This window comes from Gordionus sp. m RMFG-2023, chromosome 3 (genome assembly GCF_954871325.1).
Source record: "Gordionus sp. m RMFG-2023 chromosome 3, tfGorSpeb1-WG-v2, whole genome shotgun sequence".
NCBI classification, from domain to species: Eukaryota; Metazoa; Nematomorpha; class Gordioida; order Chordodea; family Parachordodidae; genus Gordionus; species Gordionus sp. m RMFG-2023.
Window position 1 is genome coordinate 15009584 of NC_088777.1, and position 20401 is coordinate 15029984.

Here is a 20401-nt window from a genome sequence, read left to right on the forward strand (position 1 = left end):
TATCACCTTTTAACCGTGATAAAGAGGAATCTTATTTTAAAGTTTACGTGCGTTTCGTTTTATTTTTTTAAATTTAATTGTTATTTATTAATTTTCAATGTTGTTTTCTGGCCTCATTCTTGGTCATGATGGGTAGGACTTGATGGGGAGGGGGTAGCGTAAAAAATATTTTTTCCATATGAGTATCAAATAAAAGGTATTAAAATATCTTTTGATTGTAATAAAAATTAAACTCTAAATGGGCTCTAGGTCTTGGAGGGTCAGGAAATTTTTTATCAACTCAAAATATTAAATAAAAATGATAGATCAAATTTATGCCCCATAAATATTGAAGCCAAAATTATCCAAATGGAGGGTGAGAAACTATGGGTTAGAACTAATTTGGGAAAAATTGATTCTCCATTTTTAAAAACGAACGTTCCCAAATCAAACCATTCCTAATAAAACCATCTCCATAATAATAGCATCAAGAAGTCCTTCTTATGGTAATTGTAAATCAATTTGCAATTGCCAAAAAAGTTGCAACAATAAGGGATGCCAATGTTTTAAAAATAGGTATTAATTGTTCCACAAAATTTCACTTAAATATTATTTGTGTAAACAATAAATAATTGTTCAAAATTATATTTTAAATTCAAGTCAATAGATATTTAAATTACCTTTTATTTGATTCCTATATCAATATTTTATGTTTATAAAAATATTCCTAACCACACAAGACCCTCCCGCCTACTTAGAGTATAATTACAATCAAGAGATATTTTAATTAGCTTTTATTTTATACCAATATCGTTATTTTGTGTTTATAAAAATATTCCACTCCACCCCCCCCCCTCCCAAGACCTAGACCCACCTGCTTAGAGTGATAATTATTATTACAATCAAAAGTTATTTTAATTACCTTTTATTTGATACCCATATCGATATTTTGTTTTGATAAAAATATTCTTGACCCCCCAGACATAGACTCGCCCATTATGGGGGAAATGCTGACCACTAGTTGAATAGATCTTTTGATTAGCTATCTATTGATGCCTTATTTTCTATATACTTTCATGAGCCCACCATAAAACTTTGAAAAGTAAATAACCAATAAAATTTAAAAAAAATAAAGCAAAACGCTATTTAAATTTAGATTTTTCTCTATCGTTGTTCTAACGTGATAATACCGTATATTATCCTTAACAAAAACTGAATTCTTAAAGGATCCCTTTAAAACCTGGATGATTTCGGCCCTTTAAAAATTGCGACATATATCTTCTTTAATTTGTTATCTCTTATCTAATCGGCGCGAGAAATTTTTTTTGTCGGACACATCAAATGCGAAATATTATTTTTTTGTAATTAAATCTTTTTCAATAATTAAAGTTATAAAAAAAAAATCTATATTCAAGTGAAAGTGGAAAAAATATATGCTATCGAGGAAAATAAGAAATTTTGTCTTTTTTCCTAGAAAGAAAATTTATAAATTCTAGGACTTTTATATTATAAGAAAAACAAATATGTATTTTAAGATAAACCCAGCAAAGGGGGCTCTGAGCGAAGGGGGGTGGGGTAAAACCCCCAGGCTTTTTTATGTATGGACCTCTAAGGAAAATTCCTAGCTACCCCACTGTATTTAGGCAATAGAAACAACAAAGATAGATAAACAGAAGATTAAGTTGATATTAAGTTTATAATTCCATGAAGATCCACAAAATAATAATTTTTTAAAAAAAATATATGATAAAATGTTATTTTTATATAATATTTTTATATCATAAATTACAAAGGAATATCCAATTTGGAAGGATAACATTAATAAATCTATACAGGATACAGATTTTTATTTCAAATCATAAGACCGGACCATATTTTTTTTAATACAAACGGGCTGGGCCCAAAATTTTTTATAAAGACCCAGGCCGGGTTTAAATTTTTCTTTTTAAAAAATATTGGGGCCGAATATTTAAATCGCCATTATTAGCTATTAAAATTCAATTTTTAAAATTTTGCCCCGGGCTTGAAAATATAAAATCTGGGTAGGACCGAAGCCCGTGCAAATGGTACCTCTGCAGGTCTCTGATAAATATAAACATGAAAATTATAAGAATTGTAGGGTATAATATATATATATTATAGTGAAAATGAGATAAAATAACAAAATTGAACATAAATATTTAAAATAAAAAATTACTATATCTGAAATAGATACTTATAAAATTAGTGATATCATATATGAAATTTCAATTATTATAATAATAAGATAAACACACCTATAATATCATTCCCTTTTGCAAAATCCTTACGCCTATGTAACTATTTAATCTATCCAATAAAGTAATAAACATTAATAATTGTATTTTATTTAATCTAATAATTGATGGCTTAAATCCTTTAATATAATAAATTCAAAAAATTATTTTTTAATTCAAAAATTTTCAATCCGTAAGTTGACTTGATTGTTTTATACTACAATATAAAACAAAATAATTTAGAAACGTTATATATCAGATTTTACTCACCAAAATAATTAAGGTTCATTTTAATAAGCTGAAAATATTACATGCATGGTAGAGGGCTGCTATAATATTTAAAACAAAGTCATTTACCGGTAAAGTATATTGTTAATATTATGATATTCAAAAGTTCCTAGTAGAGATGTGCACGGGTCTAATTTTTTTTCACGGCCCGCCGTTCACAGTGTCAAATCATCCTTTCAGGCTTGCTGCTAAAAATATTTAACCCGACGCTAACAGAATTCAATATCGTAATCATGCCCAAAAAATTGATGGTTTTTATATGTTTTGCAAATTTCTTAAAACTTTATTGCTACTTTCACACTTTTTTGAGATACTTACCATTTTCTTTTGTTTAATTTTAATATCTGCTGCAGTTTCATCGTCTGTCAAAAACTTAGAACTTTTGAAATTTGGATCTAGAATTAAGCCTATCTTATGTTATGGCTGCATAATAAATCTTTCTTTAAAAAGAGATATTGTCCTGTTTTGGGGGGTATTAGTTAATATTGTATCTTCTGAAGGTTGACAGTTATATTAATATTTGATTCCATAAATAAATTTCATTTATAGTGGGATGAGAATCTGCGCTCAAATTATTTAAGCAATCTTTGAATATTGAATAAAATTGTCTAATACTTATATCAATATGCCTAATCTATTTAATTCTTGTTTGTTAAACAAGTGAACGTATTTCATTATTAAGAAAATTTGCAACATGATATATATACATAGTTCTATCTAGTTATATATATCGGAAGTGTAAGCTTGGTGTATGCTCCAGATTACTTAAAATAATGCACTATCTTTTTTACACAATTTATACTTGTAGCAATTTTATGTAAGCAATGAGCGAATATCAAAAATATAATGCGTATGACATGATATCCTTAAATCATCTAATGAAATTATATTCATTACATTTAAAAAGCATAAGTCAATTGCATCAATTATCTCTTAGAATTATAGGTAAATATGAGAAAATTTAAATCCTTATGATTTTAACTGATTATCATTTGAGTGCAAAGGATTAGTATATATAGTAAAGATAAATGAAAATAAAACAAAATTAAATTTATTAGCATATTTTTTATTTCTAAACGAGAGTTGAGAGATTTTAAATTATTTTTCATTCAATTGAAATTTTATAAGACGGGGAAAAATGCAGTTTATAAAATGCGTAGTTTTCTTTGTTTTCAAAAATTATTGCTTTTTTTAATAATTAAATTAGAAAATTACAAATTTATATTCATAAAAAAGCAATTTTAAAAATTAAAATTTCCGTGACTCACGGAAAATTTATGCTTATGCCAAATCACGGCCGGAAAAAAATTTGGAAAGGCTCGTCACTCAATCACACTTATTAATTTAAATTTTATTCACACACATTCTAGGTAATTTCACGCTTCGCGTTCACCTCTAATATCGAGTGACTAATTAAATTTAAAAAAGATTTAATATTATTAACTTGACTTATTTAACAGTATAATATTAAATTATTATTTAAATTTAAAAAAATTAGAATCACATTTATCTAAACATTTGGAAACACTTACCTATTTTTACCTCATAATATCAAAATGCCTCCATTTTTTATGTCAACATTTAGCAAAATTTTTACTTTCAATTGAATTGCATTTTTTTATTTCAATGTTTTGTAAATGTCAACATTGATAAATATTTTGTTCGAATTTTCAAAATTATTCATATATTATTTTGAATTGTTCACATATTCACTGTTATATATATAATTTTGCGAAATCATTTTAATTATTTTAGATTGGAATTAACTTGAAATATTATTATTTTAATACATAAATTAAAAAAAAAGTTTAATTAAATATATTTATAATTCATGCCTTGAAAAGTTTAGAGGAAATTGGGCCTGGCCAGCTAGATCAAAATTCGACCTTTTCCGATTGGGCGGGGGATTAAAGAAATTTAGCCTGCGCCCACTTCTAGTTTGGATAACGTCATGAAATCATTGAGTTTTATTATTATTTTTTTATACGTTGGCTATAAAATATTTTTGCTCTATAAAGGTAATCAAGCTAATCCTACTTAATCTATAAGTGCATGCCTAAAAATAATTGAGGCTGGAGTTAAATTTTATTTTACTTTATCTAATATTTAAATATCTTCCCGAGAATTACAAAGTTGTAGCAATAGTAGTTTTGGGCTAAACACTCTCCTAATCAATTTTTGAAATCGATTAAAAATAGGCAATTATATAATTATATACTCCCTGCTCTCTAAGAGGCCTACTTTCGACTCCCCTCTAATATTTAAGAAACCCAATAAATTATAATATTACTTTACTAGACAATCTCTCAATCTTAGCGCTTGAATCTATAATCGTTTCCATATTCACCTTAACCAATCATTCTAATTTTAATCAGTGGCTCCTAAACTTTCTGAGCGAATGAAGCAGAATACCCCCTGAAAAGTACCCCCCCCCCCTCGAAAAAATGATAATTATTTTATGACACCCATAAATTTCAAAAAAAATTTTATTGCATCAATTTTTAATATATAATATAAATAAAATGCAAAAAATATATACTTTATAAATATTATTTTTAAATTAATAATTTAGATAAATTAGGGGAAGAGAAAGCGAATTTATAATTTCATCAATATTTAATGTTTAAATTAATTTTTTTTCATTGATAATTTGGTTAAATTATTGAGAAATGAATCTTTCATGGTACTACGAAGTCTTGTTTTAATTAATTTAATTTTACTCATGACTCTTTCGGCAGTACATGAGGTTGTAGGAAGTGCAGCATAAATCAGACCTATTTTAAAGCTAAAAAAAATTTCTATATTTAATGATGAAAGTATATATATATATACCTCTCCTTTTTGGATTTTAATGTTTGAAGTCTAGAACTTTCAAAATCAAAAGGTAGATTTCTCTCCTTCATAAAATCTTGTGCCTTTAAAAAATCATCCAAAAATTCAGTGTTATTATCTATTAGATTAAAAAATAATTGACAATAATTTACATTATACTTCTCAAATTAATCAAGCAATCTATTGCTAATTGAATTTGATTTATTGCAAACCCTATATCCTTCGAAATGGTTTGCAATTTTGTACAAGCCAAACTTGTTATCAACAATATTTTATTCAAAACACAAAATGATAAGATAAAATCAAATTTTTCCTTTCTAAAGGCTATAGCATTAGCCATAGTGGAAGTGGCAGGATCTTCAGAATCCTTTAAATTTGTTATAGCTGCCCTCAAGGCATCATAAAGTAGAAAAAAATTTACAATAGCTTTATATGACGATAGCCAGCTTCTAAATAAAAAAACATTGTAAATCTAAATAAATAAGGTACTTTACCGAGTGGTATTCTTGATGCGTAGAAATCGTTGCGATTTTTTAAGATCATTACACTAACATTTTTTGAGTACCTCATATCTTTTTACACCATTAAAATAGATATAAATCTCATCTAGTATTCCTAGAACATTTCAAAATTCTTTAATTGATTAGCATAATTGAACAATGATTAAATTTGATCGATGACAATAACACCAAATAAAAGCTGCCTTTGACGCCTCTGCTCTAATCAAGGTCTGCACACCATTGATTCTTCCATTCATGTTGAGGCGCCATTATAACTTTGCCCAACTAGAAATTCAAGGTGTAAATTCATCGAGCCAAGTTTGGATATTATATTATGCTTTATATCGAGACCTGTGGTATTTCCCGTACAATGTATGTCAACCAGTCTTTCAACAGGCTTCGGCGTCTGACTATTTTCAATATATTTTACTATCAAAGCTATTGCTTCTGATTTCGAAACATCATATGTGCCATCAACTATGATTGAAAAGCACCTGTTAAATGTAATTTTAGAATTTTTTTATATATTTTTCATGGTTTCAATGAGAATATTTATGTTATTATATGATAATAGATTTGAATATTATTTCGTTTTTAATCCCTTATTTTTTTTATCCCTTTTTCATTTTTAATTTGTTGTATATACATTAGATCCATTATATTGTCTTCTTGTTGCCTGTTCCCCTAGAAGGCTTGGTTACGAGATATTAAATAATCTAAACATCTTGTTATAATACATACGATAGAACGGTTGTTATCTGTACATTCTTTCTGGGGTGTTATAAATATTATTATCGAATTTTTATTCTGAGAAAGCCTTCCATAATCGGCCATCATATGTGCCTGTGAAGGTTCATGCTGAATAATATCACGATTAATATTCTGTTATTTATCTAGACCTTCACATGTCCATTTTGTATTTGTGTGTAGACCTCCAAATAAGAGACATGTTAAGCAAAAAACTTTATTCATTTTAATACGATAAGTAATCCAATTTGTAGCAATTTTGCTATTGTCTATATTAGTTTTTCCATAAAAGCTTTCATTAAAGGATCTGTTTTTATTATTATTATCTTTGTAAATAATGTGTAGGTTGAAGAGCTCCTAATACAATACTAGATATTTATCAATTATAAATTTGTCAATCCTTTTTCCAACAATATTGATGGGATCATTTGATTCCTAAGAAAAGGGAGGGAGGGAAGATAAGATATTTAAATTAAAATATAAATACTACTATCTATTCATATTATACTTAAAAAAATAAGTAGAAAAATTTCCGTCAATATATATTAAATTGGGGGGAGGGGGTATTATTACATTTATAAACCAGAGATCACTTGATCATGATGATGTAACAAAACAGTAAAAGAATTAAATAATAAAAAAAATTTAAAAAATAATTAAATTTTAAAAAAAAGTAATTTATTGAAGCAGTTGCTTAGGAACCCCCCCCCCCCCCAGTTGTAGGAGCCACTGATTTTAATATTACATTTCCCAAGATGTTCACAAGTCTATTTGATTAAAAGTAACAAAGCTACGCTAACAAACATTGAGTTTCATATTTTAAAATACCAAAAATTTTAATTTTTATACAATGAAAAAAGGTTAGAAAGACATAGATAACGGTTCAATTGTGAATTTCATTAAGGTTGGTCATTGTTTAGAAGAATCTATGTGTTGACTTTACGTTTTTAGGTTAGGTAAAAATTTATTAGCTATGGATTGGATGTACAATAATTCCAAAACTATCTTGGATAGGGAAGCATATCTCTTAGGAAAATCTATTGATAAAAATTTTCAAGAATTACAAAATGAAGGTTAAATTTATTACTATTTTTTTGTCAATATTATATTTACAAAAAAAGAGCTAAAGGGTGAAAATACTATTAGAGTTGATAAATTCAAGATTAAAGAAGATCCTCTAAATCTAATTGAAATAAGAAAGTATCAGTACAAAAAAGATTTACTAAGGAATCCCATTAAACTTAAAAAGTTTAAACAAATGTTAATGGACAATGATAAAGAATATTCATATAACATAGATAATGAAAGTTTTATATATACAAAAATAAATCAAAACTCTGTTTATATTATAGGCAAGTTAATAAGTGAAATTGATTTGAAAATCCTTAAAAAATGGAAAAAACTGAAAAAGTCTTGTTTCTATTTCCAAAATATTGCACTTCAAGAATTTGCATCACCCTTTTTAAAAAACACTACTATAACATTACCTACTCAAATAAACATTAATCATCCAATGAAAGATGTTGAAATTGATAACAATGAAGATGAACCTAAACATTCAGTATTTTTATATACTTATTACAATACAAATATTGCAGATTTGTGAGCTTCACATGAATCATGTAAAAAGGTCATTTTATGTCTAATCTAGATATGCCTTTTACAAGAGGGTAGAAATTAACTGTTTTTTAAACCCTATTTAAAATTAGTAGGGGATTTAAACCCTCTATGATGGGCATTTGGCCCCATTTTCCTCACCTTTGTCTGGGTTTATAGATTTTTATCTCGTTAATCATAATATCTAATACACATGTATAATCAAACTTAAATGTTTTACACTCATAATAAAAAAATCTTTAAATTACCCCAATCTTTAGATTTTCTTATCAAAAAAATTAGAAATATATTTTTACCAAGTTCATCCTTTGATTTTTTTTTCAGAATTTAAATGGTACTAATTTATAGAAAATAGCATAATCTTTTTGTATTTTTAAAAATAAGCCCAAAATTTAATGTATATTGAATTTTATATTATATATTATGATTTTTTCCTCATTTCGATTTTTCTCAATGCGAAAGTAATTAAATAAGAATATAATTATTTAATGCCAGAGGGTAAATAATATTTATTAATATAAGCCTTAAAATTTTGGAAGAAATAAATATAATATTAATGTATTTGTTTAATAGGGTTCTAATTAATTTTTTCTAAATTGGTGCTAATTAAAGGGGTGCTCTAGCACCTAGCTAGTGATCCTGCAACAATCGCAAGGTTTTTAGTTTGGGTGGGCTGGTTAAAAATGTTAAACAAATTTTAATGTATGGATATGTTAATTTTTTCCCAGATTGAAAACTCAGCCAACCTCTACTACTAACCATATTTTGCAAAGTTTGTTTATAAAATCATACCCCCTTGCTGGTTTTTGCCAGGCTTTAACTTTTTCTGAGATCTCAGTTCCAAAAAATTAGTTTTAGGATTTATATGCTAATAAATGAACCAGTCTGGGCATCTGTTAAATATGATATAAAAATATTCTTTTAATTAGATCTTGTGATATTTACAATAATACCCTTTTAGCAATCATTAATTAACAATTATATAACCCCAATATTCATTGGGATATTATATAATTTTAATTATATATTCTTCGTTTCAAACAGATATGTATTTATACCAAGGCTGATTGATAACTTAATTACTCATACTACAGGCTGTTACCATGACAATTTATTATAAAAAAAAAAATACTAAAGTAACAAACACAGATGTCTCGATATTGGATATTTATTTTTCAAATACGCCATCTTACGGAAGGAATATATATATAAAAAAATAATTTAATTTTGGGATTATTTTTTATATAAAATATAAATTATTATAGGCATCAAATTATTTGGTAAATTTTTTAATAAGAAATTATTGGGTTAATTTATATCAAATGAGTAAGAAAATGAGATTTTCTGGCTATTTCAATTAAAATTTGTTAGCATGTCAAATTTGTTCTAATTATATTAAAAACAAAATTTGGTCTCTTATAAATTATATTACCTTAAATAATGGGGAATGAAGATGCAAGCATTGGCTTTTTAACACTTTTCCAATGTTAAATAATTAATTTTTAATTAAAACTAAATTAGTTAATATTCTAATATTTATAACAGTCATGATATTTATGGAAAAAACATTAATTCATTTTAAACATGAGTTATGGCCAATAGAAAATTTAAAATGAATTCCAAGTATTTTTAAAAAAATTCATATTATTATTTTATAATATCTTCAATAATTAGCATGGACAGATAATTATTAAAAAATATAAAAACTTATAGATAGCGCTAGAATCATTTCAAGGCATTATTCATGTTTCCTCCAACATTGACCACTTCTCTTATCAAGATACCTTCGCGTTAAAAATAAATTAGTATTAAATAAATTAATTGATAACACGATTAACAGAATAAAAATTTCGACAACTTTTTTATTTAAAATAAAAAATATGGTAACAAATATAATTTGTACTTGCTATATAATAATAATCGACGCCCTTACTGATATAAACATAATAAATTTCAAATTATAATAAATTTATATCATAATAAAATTAAAAATATTAATTTGTATGTCTACTGAAACTAAAATTACATCTTTATTAAAATTCAGCTCATTAAATTAACAAACGATATATTTTAATTTTAGGAATTTTATACCTTCACTCCATTAAATCTTTGCAAATTATAATTCCAACTTTTAACACTTCCTAAACTTCTATATTTTATTTTGTATTTTATCATCGTTTTGAATTGAACGTCTTTATTTTTTTATATTTAAAAAATAATATATGTTCCTCCTTTATTATAAGGATAACATATTAGATATATATTTACTTAAACAAAAAAAGAATTAAATGGAATTTTTTTTAATTTTTGAGTGTTTCAAAATTTCCGTTAAGGTGATTTTTAAGCATCTTTTTATTTGTTTTATGTTTTCTATTTTTTCCATTTAATTAAAGGTTTTTATATGTTTTTTTCTTTTTTTCATCCCTAATTAAGGTATAAAAAGGTCACGAGCTATTGGGGGAACTTTAATTTTTTTGATGATATGAATAATTCTAAACGTTTAACGTTTCGAAATAGTTTATATTATAAGTATAAAAACCAATATGCCTATTTCTGATTAAATATTATAAAATTCCAATTAGCTTATATTTAATATTACATAATTATTAATCTATACAAAAATATTATCCAGTAATTTAATTATAAAGACTTGTAGAGTTGTTAAACTGCTCGTTTTGAGCCGATTTTTAAAAACGGCTAACTTAATATTTTAGACAGAAAAATATTGCCTATCCCTCAAGATTTCGACAATATATGTCTGGACCTTTGTTCCTTATATGAGCAAAATCTTCAGGCCTGGGTAATATTTTTCTGGATAAAGTATTGAGTTAGCCGTTTTCAAAAATCGTCTCAAAACGAGTCGTTTAACAACACTAAAGACTTGTTTATATTAGAAGAGAAATCTGAACTTAATTAATAGTGGTGTGCCTGTAAACAATTTATGCCTGCAGCATTTGCTGCTTATTCAGATATTTGCACTTGCATCAACCTCATTTTTAAATTTTAAAAAGTTATTAAAAATTGACTGGACATTTTTTTTTCTTTACTGCTCAATATTTTATAAATGATGCCCTAATTTTTTTAAAATAAAAATAAAAATCTGCCCAGCTCAGCCCTTCCGAAAATTCAGGCAGGCTGGGAAATTTAAAAAAATATATAATTGGCCAGGCCTAACAAAAAAATTCGGGCTGGGCTTGAAAATTTGTGCAAAAATTCTTAACGGCCCAGCTTTATCGACCTCTAATAAAAATACTCATTTGATTAAGTTACTGAGTCGAGTTGGGATACGGTCTAGGAATTTATTTATACACTCTTAACTTGTCCCCGGTTTTTTTTTCCATACAAGATTCTCAGAGCCTAAAAACCCTTTTTAAATTTAGGAGGGTTAACAGTCCTAGTTTTTTTTGTCAAATACAAATTGAATTTATAATATTTTACTTAATAGAAACAAATGGAAGTAAAAAATAGAAATGTAAATTCTTCCAAAAAATATTTCAACAAGAACCGTTACAACCCACCCACTCAATCTCCTCTTATTCGCACAGCATATCGCCAAAAGTTATTTTATTAACAAAATATTATTTCAGAATTGTAAACTGAACCAAGATTAAGTTTAAGAAATTTTTTTTTCATTAACACAAACCCACCTATTTTTGGTTCCTTATCTGGGTTCAGGTGGTTTAAAAAATTATTTGATTCATTTAAGAACAGATTATATATGTGAATTAGAGTTCAGCAAAAGTAGGGCCGAACCCGCCTATTTTTTTAAAAAAAATGGATTTCGAATTTGGGTCAGGCCGGCAAAATTTTTTTAAAAAAATTTCGGGCAGGGCTTGAAAAATTAGGCCCGATGCAGATCACTAAAGTTTTCATTAATTAATATTAAATATTATATATAATATTTAACCTTTCATAAATGTACCAATCAATTACCACCCAAGCTTGATGACATGATATTTCTAATATAATATTTTAAATTAAACCAGAGCTTAGAGTGCTCTTCAAAATAGAAAATCTTCAAAGATTTTTATCTGATGATTTTATTGAGAATGTTCAAACATATGTTTTGATCAATTTTACCTTAAAATTCCAAATCTTTTTTTGTAAGTGATTTTTTTGTGATTTTTATGTATAAAAATTTATCATGATGAAGCACAAATTTTTTTAAAAAAATCTTCTATTTTATGATCTTCCAATTAGAACAAAGTCAGAGATCCAAGCCGTGGCAAATAACGTTTTAGGTTCTGTTTATATTTAGAGTTTAAAAGCTACTTTTTTTAATTTAAGGTTGCTCATTTTTAAATGCACTATGGTTGTATTTTCTTACTAATTTCCAAACTTTTAAATTTTACCTGAACTAATCCCCTTCCCCTTTTTAAAGAAGTTTTAACGGTTAGACAATTTTGAAGAATAAAATTTTTTGAATTTTTTAAGTAAAGACAGGGAAAGAGAACGGGAAAAGGGGGTAGACCAAAAAGAACTTTTAAGACAAATGCGACTCAATGCCGAGTGGAACAAGAAAAGGAGGAAAGATATTCTGGATAAAGAGGAGAAAAGGAGCCGTATAGAAGATAAAGTTATACGTGATGATAGTTCATCAAAAGCGGAAAATTTTGTCAGGTAATTTTTTGTTATAGTAGTACATATAAATAGCTATTTCTAATATACTTCATTTGGAAATAGGTCAAATTAGATAGGCTAATATTACTTTAACCAGATCCTATTAATAAATATAAAATTATTTTAGACTAAAAATGTTGTCCAAATGATTAAAGTATTTAAATAGAAAAAATTTAAATAGAATTACCATTTTTTTTACGATTTTTATATTTTGAATAAGTTAACCTATTTTATAATTCAGACCTATGTTATCGGAGATGGCGAAAATGAACACATTAGAAAGTCGCATACGTAATAATCGATCCAAAATCCACAAGAATATGACTGAAAGATGATTGATATTTCGAATTTAATATTTTCATTATTTTTTTGAAAATATTTTTGTATTAATTGACTGTAATCAATTTTAAATTAAAATATTTTTTAAAAATTTAATTGTACTGATTTTTTTTAACATCAATTTTGTAATCAAATTTATCTCCTAAAATCGAAAGACCCCATTAGTGGCTCATTTTGAGCCGATATTTGAAAACGGTTAACTCAATATTTCATCCAGAAAAATATTACGCAACCTGAAGATTTTGCTAATAGAAGGAAAGGTCTAGGAATATATATCGAGGCTTTGGCATTCTGGCGAAATTATTGAGATAACCGTTTTTAACGGCTCAAAACTCCGTTTAACAACACTAGACTCCATAATATTTCGACATCTCTAGCTGCCAATAAGTGATCATTTATAATGAGAAATATATACAATGAATAGAATCGTCTCATCACTGGGTTCGAGTATAAAAAAATTCAACATTATTTAATGAAAAATTCTCGCGAAAATAATTTATTAATACATTTTAATTTATTTATTAATTGTAAAAAAATAAATTTACAATAAAAGTATTTGTTCATTTTGGGTATATTTATTTGTAGAAATTACATTTATAGCAGGGTTTTAAAATTCGGTCAGAAAGGAAGAAACGATATTTTTATTGATTCATTCTAGAAAATGTTTTGGTTTCTATGGCAGAATGTCTTTTTCGGGACGTTATTATCATTTTCTTTCATATTTTTATCAATAGTACTATTTTCACCATAATCAATGTTTTTTTAGTTCTTCAGATCAGTATAAAATATCACATATTTACCCTTATAATAAATTGTAGAATGACTTTGACCTCTACTCATTTTTACTCTTAATTTTGTTTTTATAAAAATAGTATTTTTGATATTCAGATTAATTTTCCTTTTCTTTTTTATCTTGATTTTATATATAAGTATATGTAATAGAAACAATTAGCCTCAAAGGCAATTAAATATATGATGAATTTTAAATATATATATTATTAATTGTGTACGACGATTAATTGTTTGTTTTGTAAAATATATATATACTGCGGTACAAAAGGTAAAAAGTTGTTAAATTTATAATAAAAATTGATTTCATCACAATGGCGCAGTCGTTTCAAATGGAGAAATATAATATAAAGGAGTGCAATATGGAAGTTTATTTATCAAAAATGGAATTCATATTTAAAATCGCAAAAATAGAAGATAAAAAATCATTTTTATTAGCGAATATTGGATTAGAGGTTTATTCTAAATTATTTAATTTGTGTTAGCCAAAGACATTAGAGGAAATATCATATGATGACATAATTAAACTTTTAAAAAATTATTATATGAAGAAGACAAACTTCCTATTAGAAAGATATTATTTTTTTAAAATGGAACAAGAAAAAGATGAAACCATCGTAGAGTATATTAATAAATTAAAGATAAAGGCAAAGACGTGTGAATTTAAAGATATGTATAATACAGTATTGCGGGACAAATTAGTGTCAGGAATTAATAATGGAAAAATATTAATGAAATTAATTAACACGCAGGACTTGACATGGGAAAGTGCAATACAAATCGCGACCGCAATGGAGACTACAGAAATGATATCGTATGAAAAATTATCTGCAGGGAAGGAGATAAATAAAATCTCAAAAACAGTAACAAGGGAGCAGTATGACAAGTACAAATCAATACCAAAAATTATTTGCTATTGTTGCGGATTAGGAGATCACATAAAACCTAAGTGCCCTAATTTGAATGCCATCTGCCATAATTGTGGGATAAAAGGACATTTACAAAAAGTATGCAGAAGGAATCGTGGAAAGAAGGAATATATTCGAACGATAGATGTTCCAGAAAATGAGCGAGAAAGTTTTGAGGATTGGGAATTTCCAGAGGAGTCTCGAGAAAAATTTGAGGTGAAATTATTGATAGTTAAAATTTATATTAAATTTTTAATTGACACAGGATCGGCAGTCTCCATTTTGAATATAGAAGACGTTTACCGTTTAAAAATACCAGTAACAAAAACGGATATTATTTTAAAATCTTATAATAATGTAATGATCAATATTAAAGGTAAGTGTATATTACCCGTTAACTATATGAATAAAGTTATATATCATGAATTTATTATTGTAAACAATGGGATTAACTTGATAGGTAGAAACCTAATAAACAAATTAAAATTAATAAAAATAAATCAATGTAATATAGTTAATGAGGTTTGGGAGGATAATATTGTACATAAATTTTCCTTATTATTCACTAAAAAATTTGGTTTATTAAGAGGTTTTAAGGCCAGTTTAGCGGTAAAATCTAACCCACAGTTTCAATGTATGAAAAGTAGACCGATACCATTTGCGTGGAAGGCAAAACTTGAAACGGAATTACAACGACTGGAATCCATGGGAGTTTTAGAAAGACTAAAATACGAATATCGCTTCTCCGATTGTACCCGTATTGAAGAAAGATGGATCTTTATGAATTTTCGGTGATTTCAGACAAACGGTTAATGCAAATATTTTGATAGATAAATATCCTTTACCCAGAATTAATGAATTATTAGCCACACTAGGTAATGGGTGTAAATATATAATATTAGATTTATCCTACGCGTATTTTCAAATAGAGCTAGATGAGGAGGCAAAAAAGCTGTTAGTAATCAACACGCCTAGTGGATTGTATCGTTTCACACGACTTCCGTTTGGGGTAGCCTCAGCGCCAGCGATTTTTCAACAAGCAATGGATTCATTATTAAAGGGATTACCTGGAGTAGCGGTATATTTGGACGATATAATAATTACGGGGGAATCAATTGAGAGTCATAAGAAAAATTTGATAAATGTATTAAAGACGTTAGAAATAAACGGTATGAAATTAAATCTAAAAAAATGTGATTTTTTTAAAGAAAAGATTGAATTCTTAGGTCATACCGTTAGCGAAGAGGGAATTACAACAACAAATAAGAATGTCAATGCAATTTTAGACACACCATTACCAAAAAACGTCAAAGAATTACAAGCTTTTATCGGTATAATAAATTATTATCCAAAATTTATAAACAATTTTTCGACTATTGCCGCTCCATTATATAGGCTTTTAAGGAAAGATGTGCCATGGAAATGGGCAAATAATGAAACAATTGTGATTAATAAATTTAAAAAATTAATATCAGAAGCACCAATTTTAACACATTATAATCCGGAAAACCCGATAATTCTAGCTGCTGATGCGTCTCAACATGGAATAGGATCAGTTATATCTCATATCATTAACAACGAGGAAAAACCGATTGGATACGCGTCTCGAACATTAAATGCTGCCGAACGAAATTACAGTCAGATAGAGCGTGAGGCTTTAGCAATTATATTTGGATTAATTAAATTTAAACAATATTTAATTGCCAGACATTTCATTATCATTACTGACCATAAACCCCTAATATCGTTACTTAATCCACATAAAAGAATAACAGATATGTCATCAAGATTAGTAAGATGGTCATTACTACTAGCAAATTATGATTATGAATTTCGAGGGACGAAAAAAATAGTAATGCGGATATGCTTTCCCGGTTTCCAATTGACGGTAAACCATCTGCTTGGGAAGAGTTAGATATTAATTTAATAGTATCGGATGCTCCACAATTTATTTCAGCGTTAGATATAAAAGTTCACACAAGAAATGACCCGGTATTATCAAAAGTTTCACGTTACCTTACAACTGGATGGCCAAAGATGATAGAGGAAAATCTTAAACCGTTTTTCCAGCGCCGAAATGAACTCACGATGGAGGCAGGGTGTATATTATGGGGCTTAAGAACCATAATTCCAAAAAAATTACAAGTAAATATTTTGTCTTTTTTACATATGGGGCATCAGGGTTATACTAAAGCAAAATTATTGGCACAAGAGAACGTTTGGTGGCCGAATATTAACGAAGATATCGAATTACACGGTAAGAATTGTGAATTATGTCAAACAAATAATCCTGGCAATAAAACGATCATAGGGAAATGGCCCTCAGCAAATAAACCATGGGGAAGAATTCATTTAGATTTTGCCGGACCAATTATACCTAGTAATAATTGATAGTTTTAGTAAATGGCCTGAAATATAAAAAATGACTACGAATAATTTTTCTGAAGTAAGAAAATTGTTGTTAAGACTTTTTGCTATTTTCGGTTACCCTAATACGATTGTTACGGATAATGGCCCCCCATTTCAAAGTATAGAATTTAGTTTATTTTGCAAACAATTATCAATTAAAAATGTATATAGTGCCCCATACCACCCTAGAACCAACGGAGAAGCGGAGCGATTAGTACAAACTTTTAAAAAAATTTTTTAAAAAAACATAATGATTATAATAAAATACAAGATTTTTTGTTTAATTATCGAAATACGCCACAAATAACCACAAAACAATCACCAAGTTCAATTATGCTTAAATTTCAACCCATAGGACCTTTACAATTAATAAAACCAGTTTATCCTCATCCATATATACCTCAGTTACCAGGTTTTTTTAATATAAATGAAAAAATATATGCAAAGGATTTTAAAAAAGATAATTGGATACCAGGTATCATCGTTAAAAGAACAGGACCAATGACGTTTTTAGTTGAAACTAAATTAGAGGTATGGAGAAGACATATTAATCAGTTAAAACATAGGTTCGACAACTCAGAATTAAAAAATAGAGAGGAGGGAAGAGAAGAAGAAACGATGCAAACTACACCACAAATGAATGAAAATGAGCCCATACAAAACTCAATGACTAAAGACATTGATCCTATACATGAATTGGTGACCAAAGACATTGACCCAATACAAGACTCAATAAACAAAGACACCATCATAAATGATAAGATGAAAATCGACAGTAATGAGCAAACAGTGGTAGAGAACGAAAGTACAAGCAGCCGTTATCCAAAACGGATAAGAAAACAATTTATACCGTTTCAAATCGAGAGCCCAAAAAAGGAGAGAATAGATGTAATAGAAACAATTAGCCTCAAAGGCAATTAAATATATATATTATTAATTGTGTACGACGATTAATTGTTTGTTTTGTAAAATATATATATACTGCGGTACAAAAGGTAAAAAGTTGTTAAATTTATAATAAAAATTGATTTCATCACAGTATAATTATTTTACGAATATATAGATTTAATTTTTTGATGATGATTAAAATTTTCATTTTTTAAATTTTGTGTGTAAACCTCGTGCAAATTTTTTGGATAAATAATACAGATATTTTATTATATTTTTGTAGCTATGGAAAAATAATATTTTTAAATAATTGACATGTAAATTATAAAAATCGGCTCAGGAGTCACCACATTGAGCGGCTTGAGTTCAGAGTTGAAAAAACTTAACTATTTAACAACATTACATCTGGGTATTTTAATCATGGTTGGTTAAACATATTTTTAATATAATCTTGATAGAGTTGCCTCGATGGAAAATATAATAATTTAAAAAAAACACATTTATGCGATATGTTGTCCAGTGCAAAAAGCATTATTAGTGAAAAATATCTGGTTAATGATGCTTACTACCATAATGTATTACCTATCCAGAGTGAATTTAAGAAGAAATAATTTGTCAAATTTAATGTTCATAAAAACACCCTATATATCGAAGTGAATTGATTCATACGTGAAAATACGAAAAAGAAACATCGCAGGGTCATTGATATCTTTTCAAAAAATAATACAGCCCAAAGGAAACGAAGAAATAAAAAATTGTAGCCACCCCCCCAACCCCCCCAAAAAAAACTATGCACGACTGATTATAATCAAATTTTCAATCCAAATAAAATACAAATTAGTTTAATACTACTTGTTACTGACTCAAAAAAATTTAATTCATCATTTTTAAGCGTTTCACCTTATAGGCTTATGGAAAACAATAATGCTGCGCTTGTTTCTTCACGCGCGTATCAAATTGGGTAAAAAGAAATATATGGGGGTTAATTAAAATGTCATCACCAACCTATTATTGGGTAGGCTGCAAATGGAAAAGTTGAATTTAATTTTTACTGAATTAGAACCTGAAATGAAATCATTTATCGCCAATGTGAAGTGAGAAAATATATGTCCATTATACTTTTATAAAATCGTTTATGCCTATCTAATCTATTACCATATTGTAGCTTTAATTAACAAAATACAATTTATATTAATACATGAACTTAATAGGTTTACAACTTAGTTCATGAGAGAGATTAGTGATAAATTGCATTTTATTTTGTATAAGATTTTATATATCTCCATTGATCAGACTTATCCTAAATGAATAAAATTTAATATATATTTTTTAACTCATATGTTCCTTGACAATAAATTCATGCATAATAAAATTGTTTTCACTTATCAATGGATCAAATTCAATATCCATTTGATTCGGAAAACCGATCCCCGAGTTAATCCAAAATCAATTATAGTTGATGAAATTTAAAAAATAGACAAAGTTTGAAGATACAAAAAGTTATTTTCCAGCGTCTTGTTGACAGGATATGCATTGAAACCACGGCCCCCAGTAAAAATCCTATATCAACCCACCTAAAAAAATTCTACCCCTTCTGTAATGATATTTCTTCATTATTAATTACGCGTTTTTAATTTTAATGCACTCCTGTTCATACATTCATACACATTAAAAAAATTAACTTAAATTATCACTATTCTACTACCAAATATCAAAAAATTGAATGTTAACGAGTTATTATTTAAAACATGAATAATTAAATAACTCGTCATTTAAAATAACCTCATTATAGTATATTGTTTCGCATGAATATGAGCCTATTGAAAGAATGTCTAACCCTTTTAGATTACATTTAATAGGAATAATTATCCAGAAAAGGTTAGATTTGAAAAATATTTACTGATTGCATGTAATATAGGAATTTAACCAATGTTTTAGAATATCACTGCATTATAATAGGTCTATAATCAAAGTATTAAATAATTTTTTACAGCTATTCTAAAAATTTATCGTATATCTAGGCATTCTCTTAAAATTTTTTAATGCAAACATCTACCCACCCTTCCCCCTTCCCATCCCTTCGCCCTGTTCATGTGGTTGCTATTTATTTCCAGTTGAATATAATTTCCTCTTTTCAAAGTTTTAGCTTAAATAATTTTATAATAGAGCATTTCATTTACACTGAAAAGGTGAATTATGTAAAAATTTTAATTATAGTAAAATTAAATTG

General features: G+C 27.1%; 1 protein-coding gene across 1 annotated transcript; it reads left to right on the plus strand.

Annotated features, from left to right (window-relative positions):
• Positions 1 to 7564: 7564 nt before the first annotated feature.
• Positions 7565 to 13662, plus strand: LOC135926338 (pre-mRNA-splicing factor CWC25 homolog). The gene is made up of 6 exons (XM_065462179.1): positions 7565 to 7674; positions 7723 to 7908; positions 7954 to 8162; positions 11664 to 11776; positions 12653 to 12838; positions 13080 to 13662. Exons 1-6 carry the CDS (start codon positions 7575 to 7577, stop codon positions 13171 to 13173), a joined length of 888 nt encoding a protein of 295 aa, XP_065318251.1. The 5' UTR covers positions 7565 to 7574; the 3' UTR covers positions 13174 to 13662.
• Positions 13663 to 20401: the final 6739 nt, after the last annotated feature.

Bases quoted from the DNA above. Each gene is read 5' to 3' on its own strand.
- LOC135926338 (XM_065462179.1), top strand. From the start codon at position 7,575: ATGGATTGGATGTACAATAATTCCAAAACTATCTTGGATAGGGAAGCA. The intron at 7,675-7,722 runs GTTAAATTTATT...TTACAAAAAAAG, and splicing joins TCAAGAATTACAAAATGAAG to AGCTAAAGGGTGAAAATACT. The intron at 8,163-11,663 runs GTATTTTTATAT...TTTACTTAATAG, and splicing joins AAGATGAACCTAAACATTCA to AAACAAATGGAAGTAAAAAA.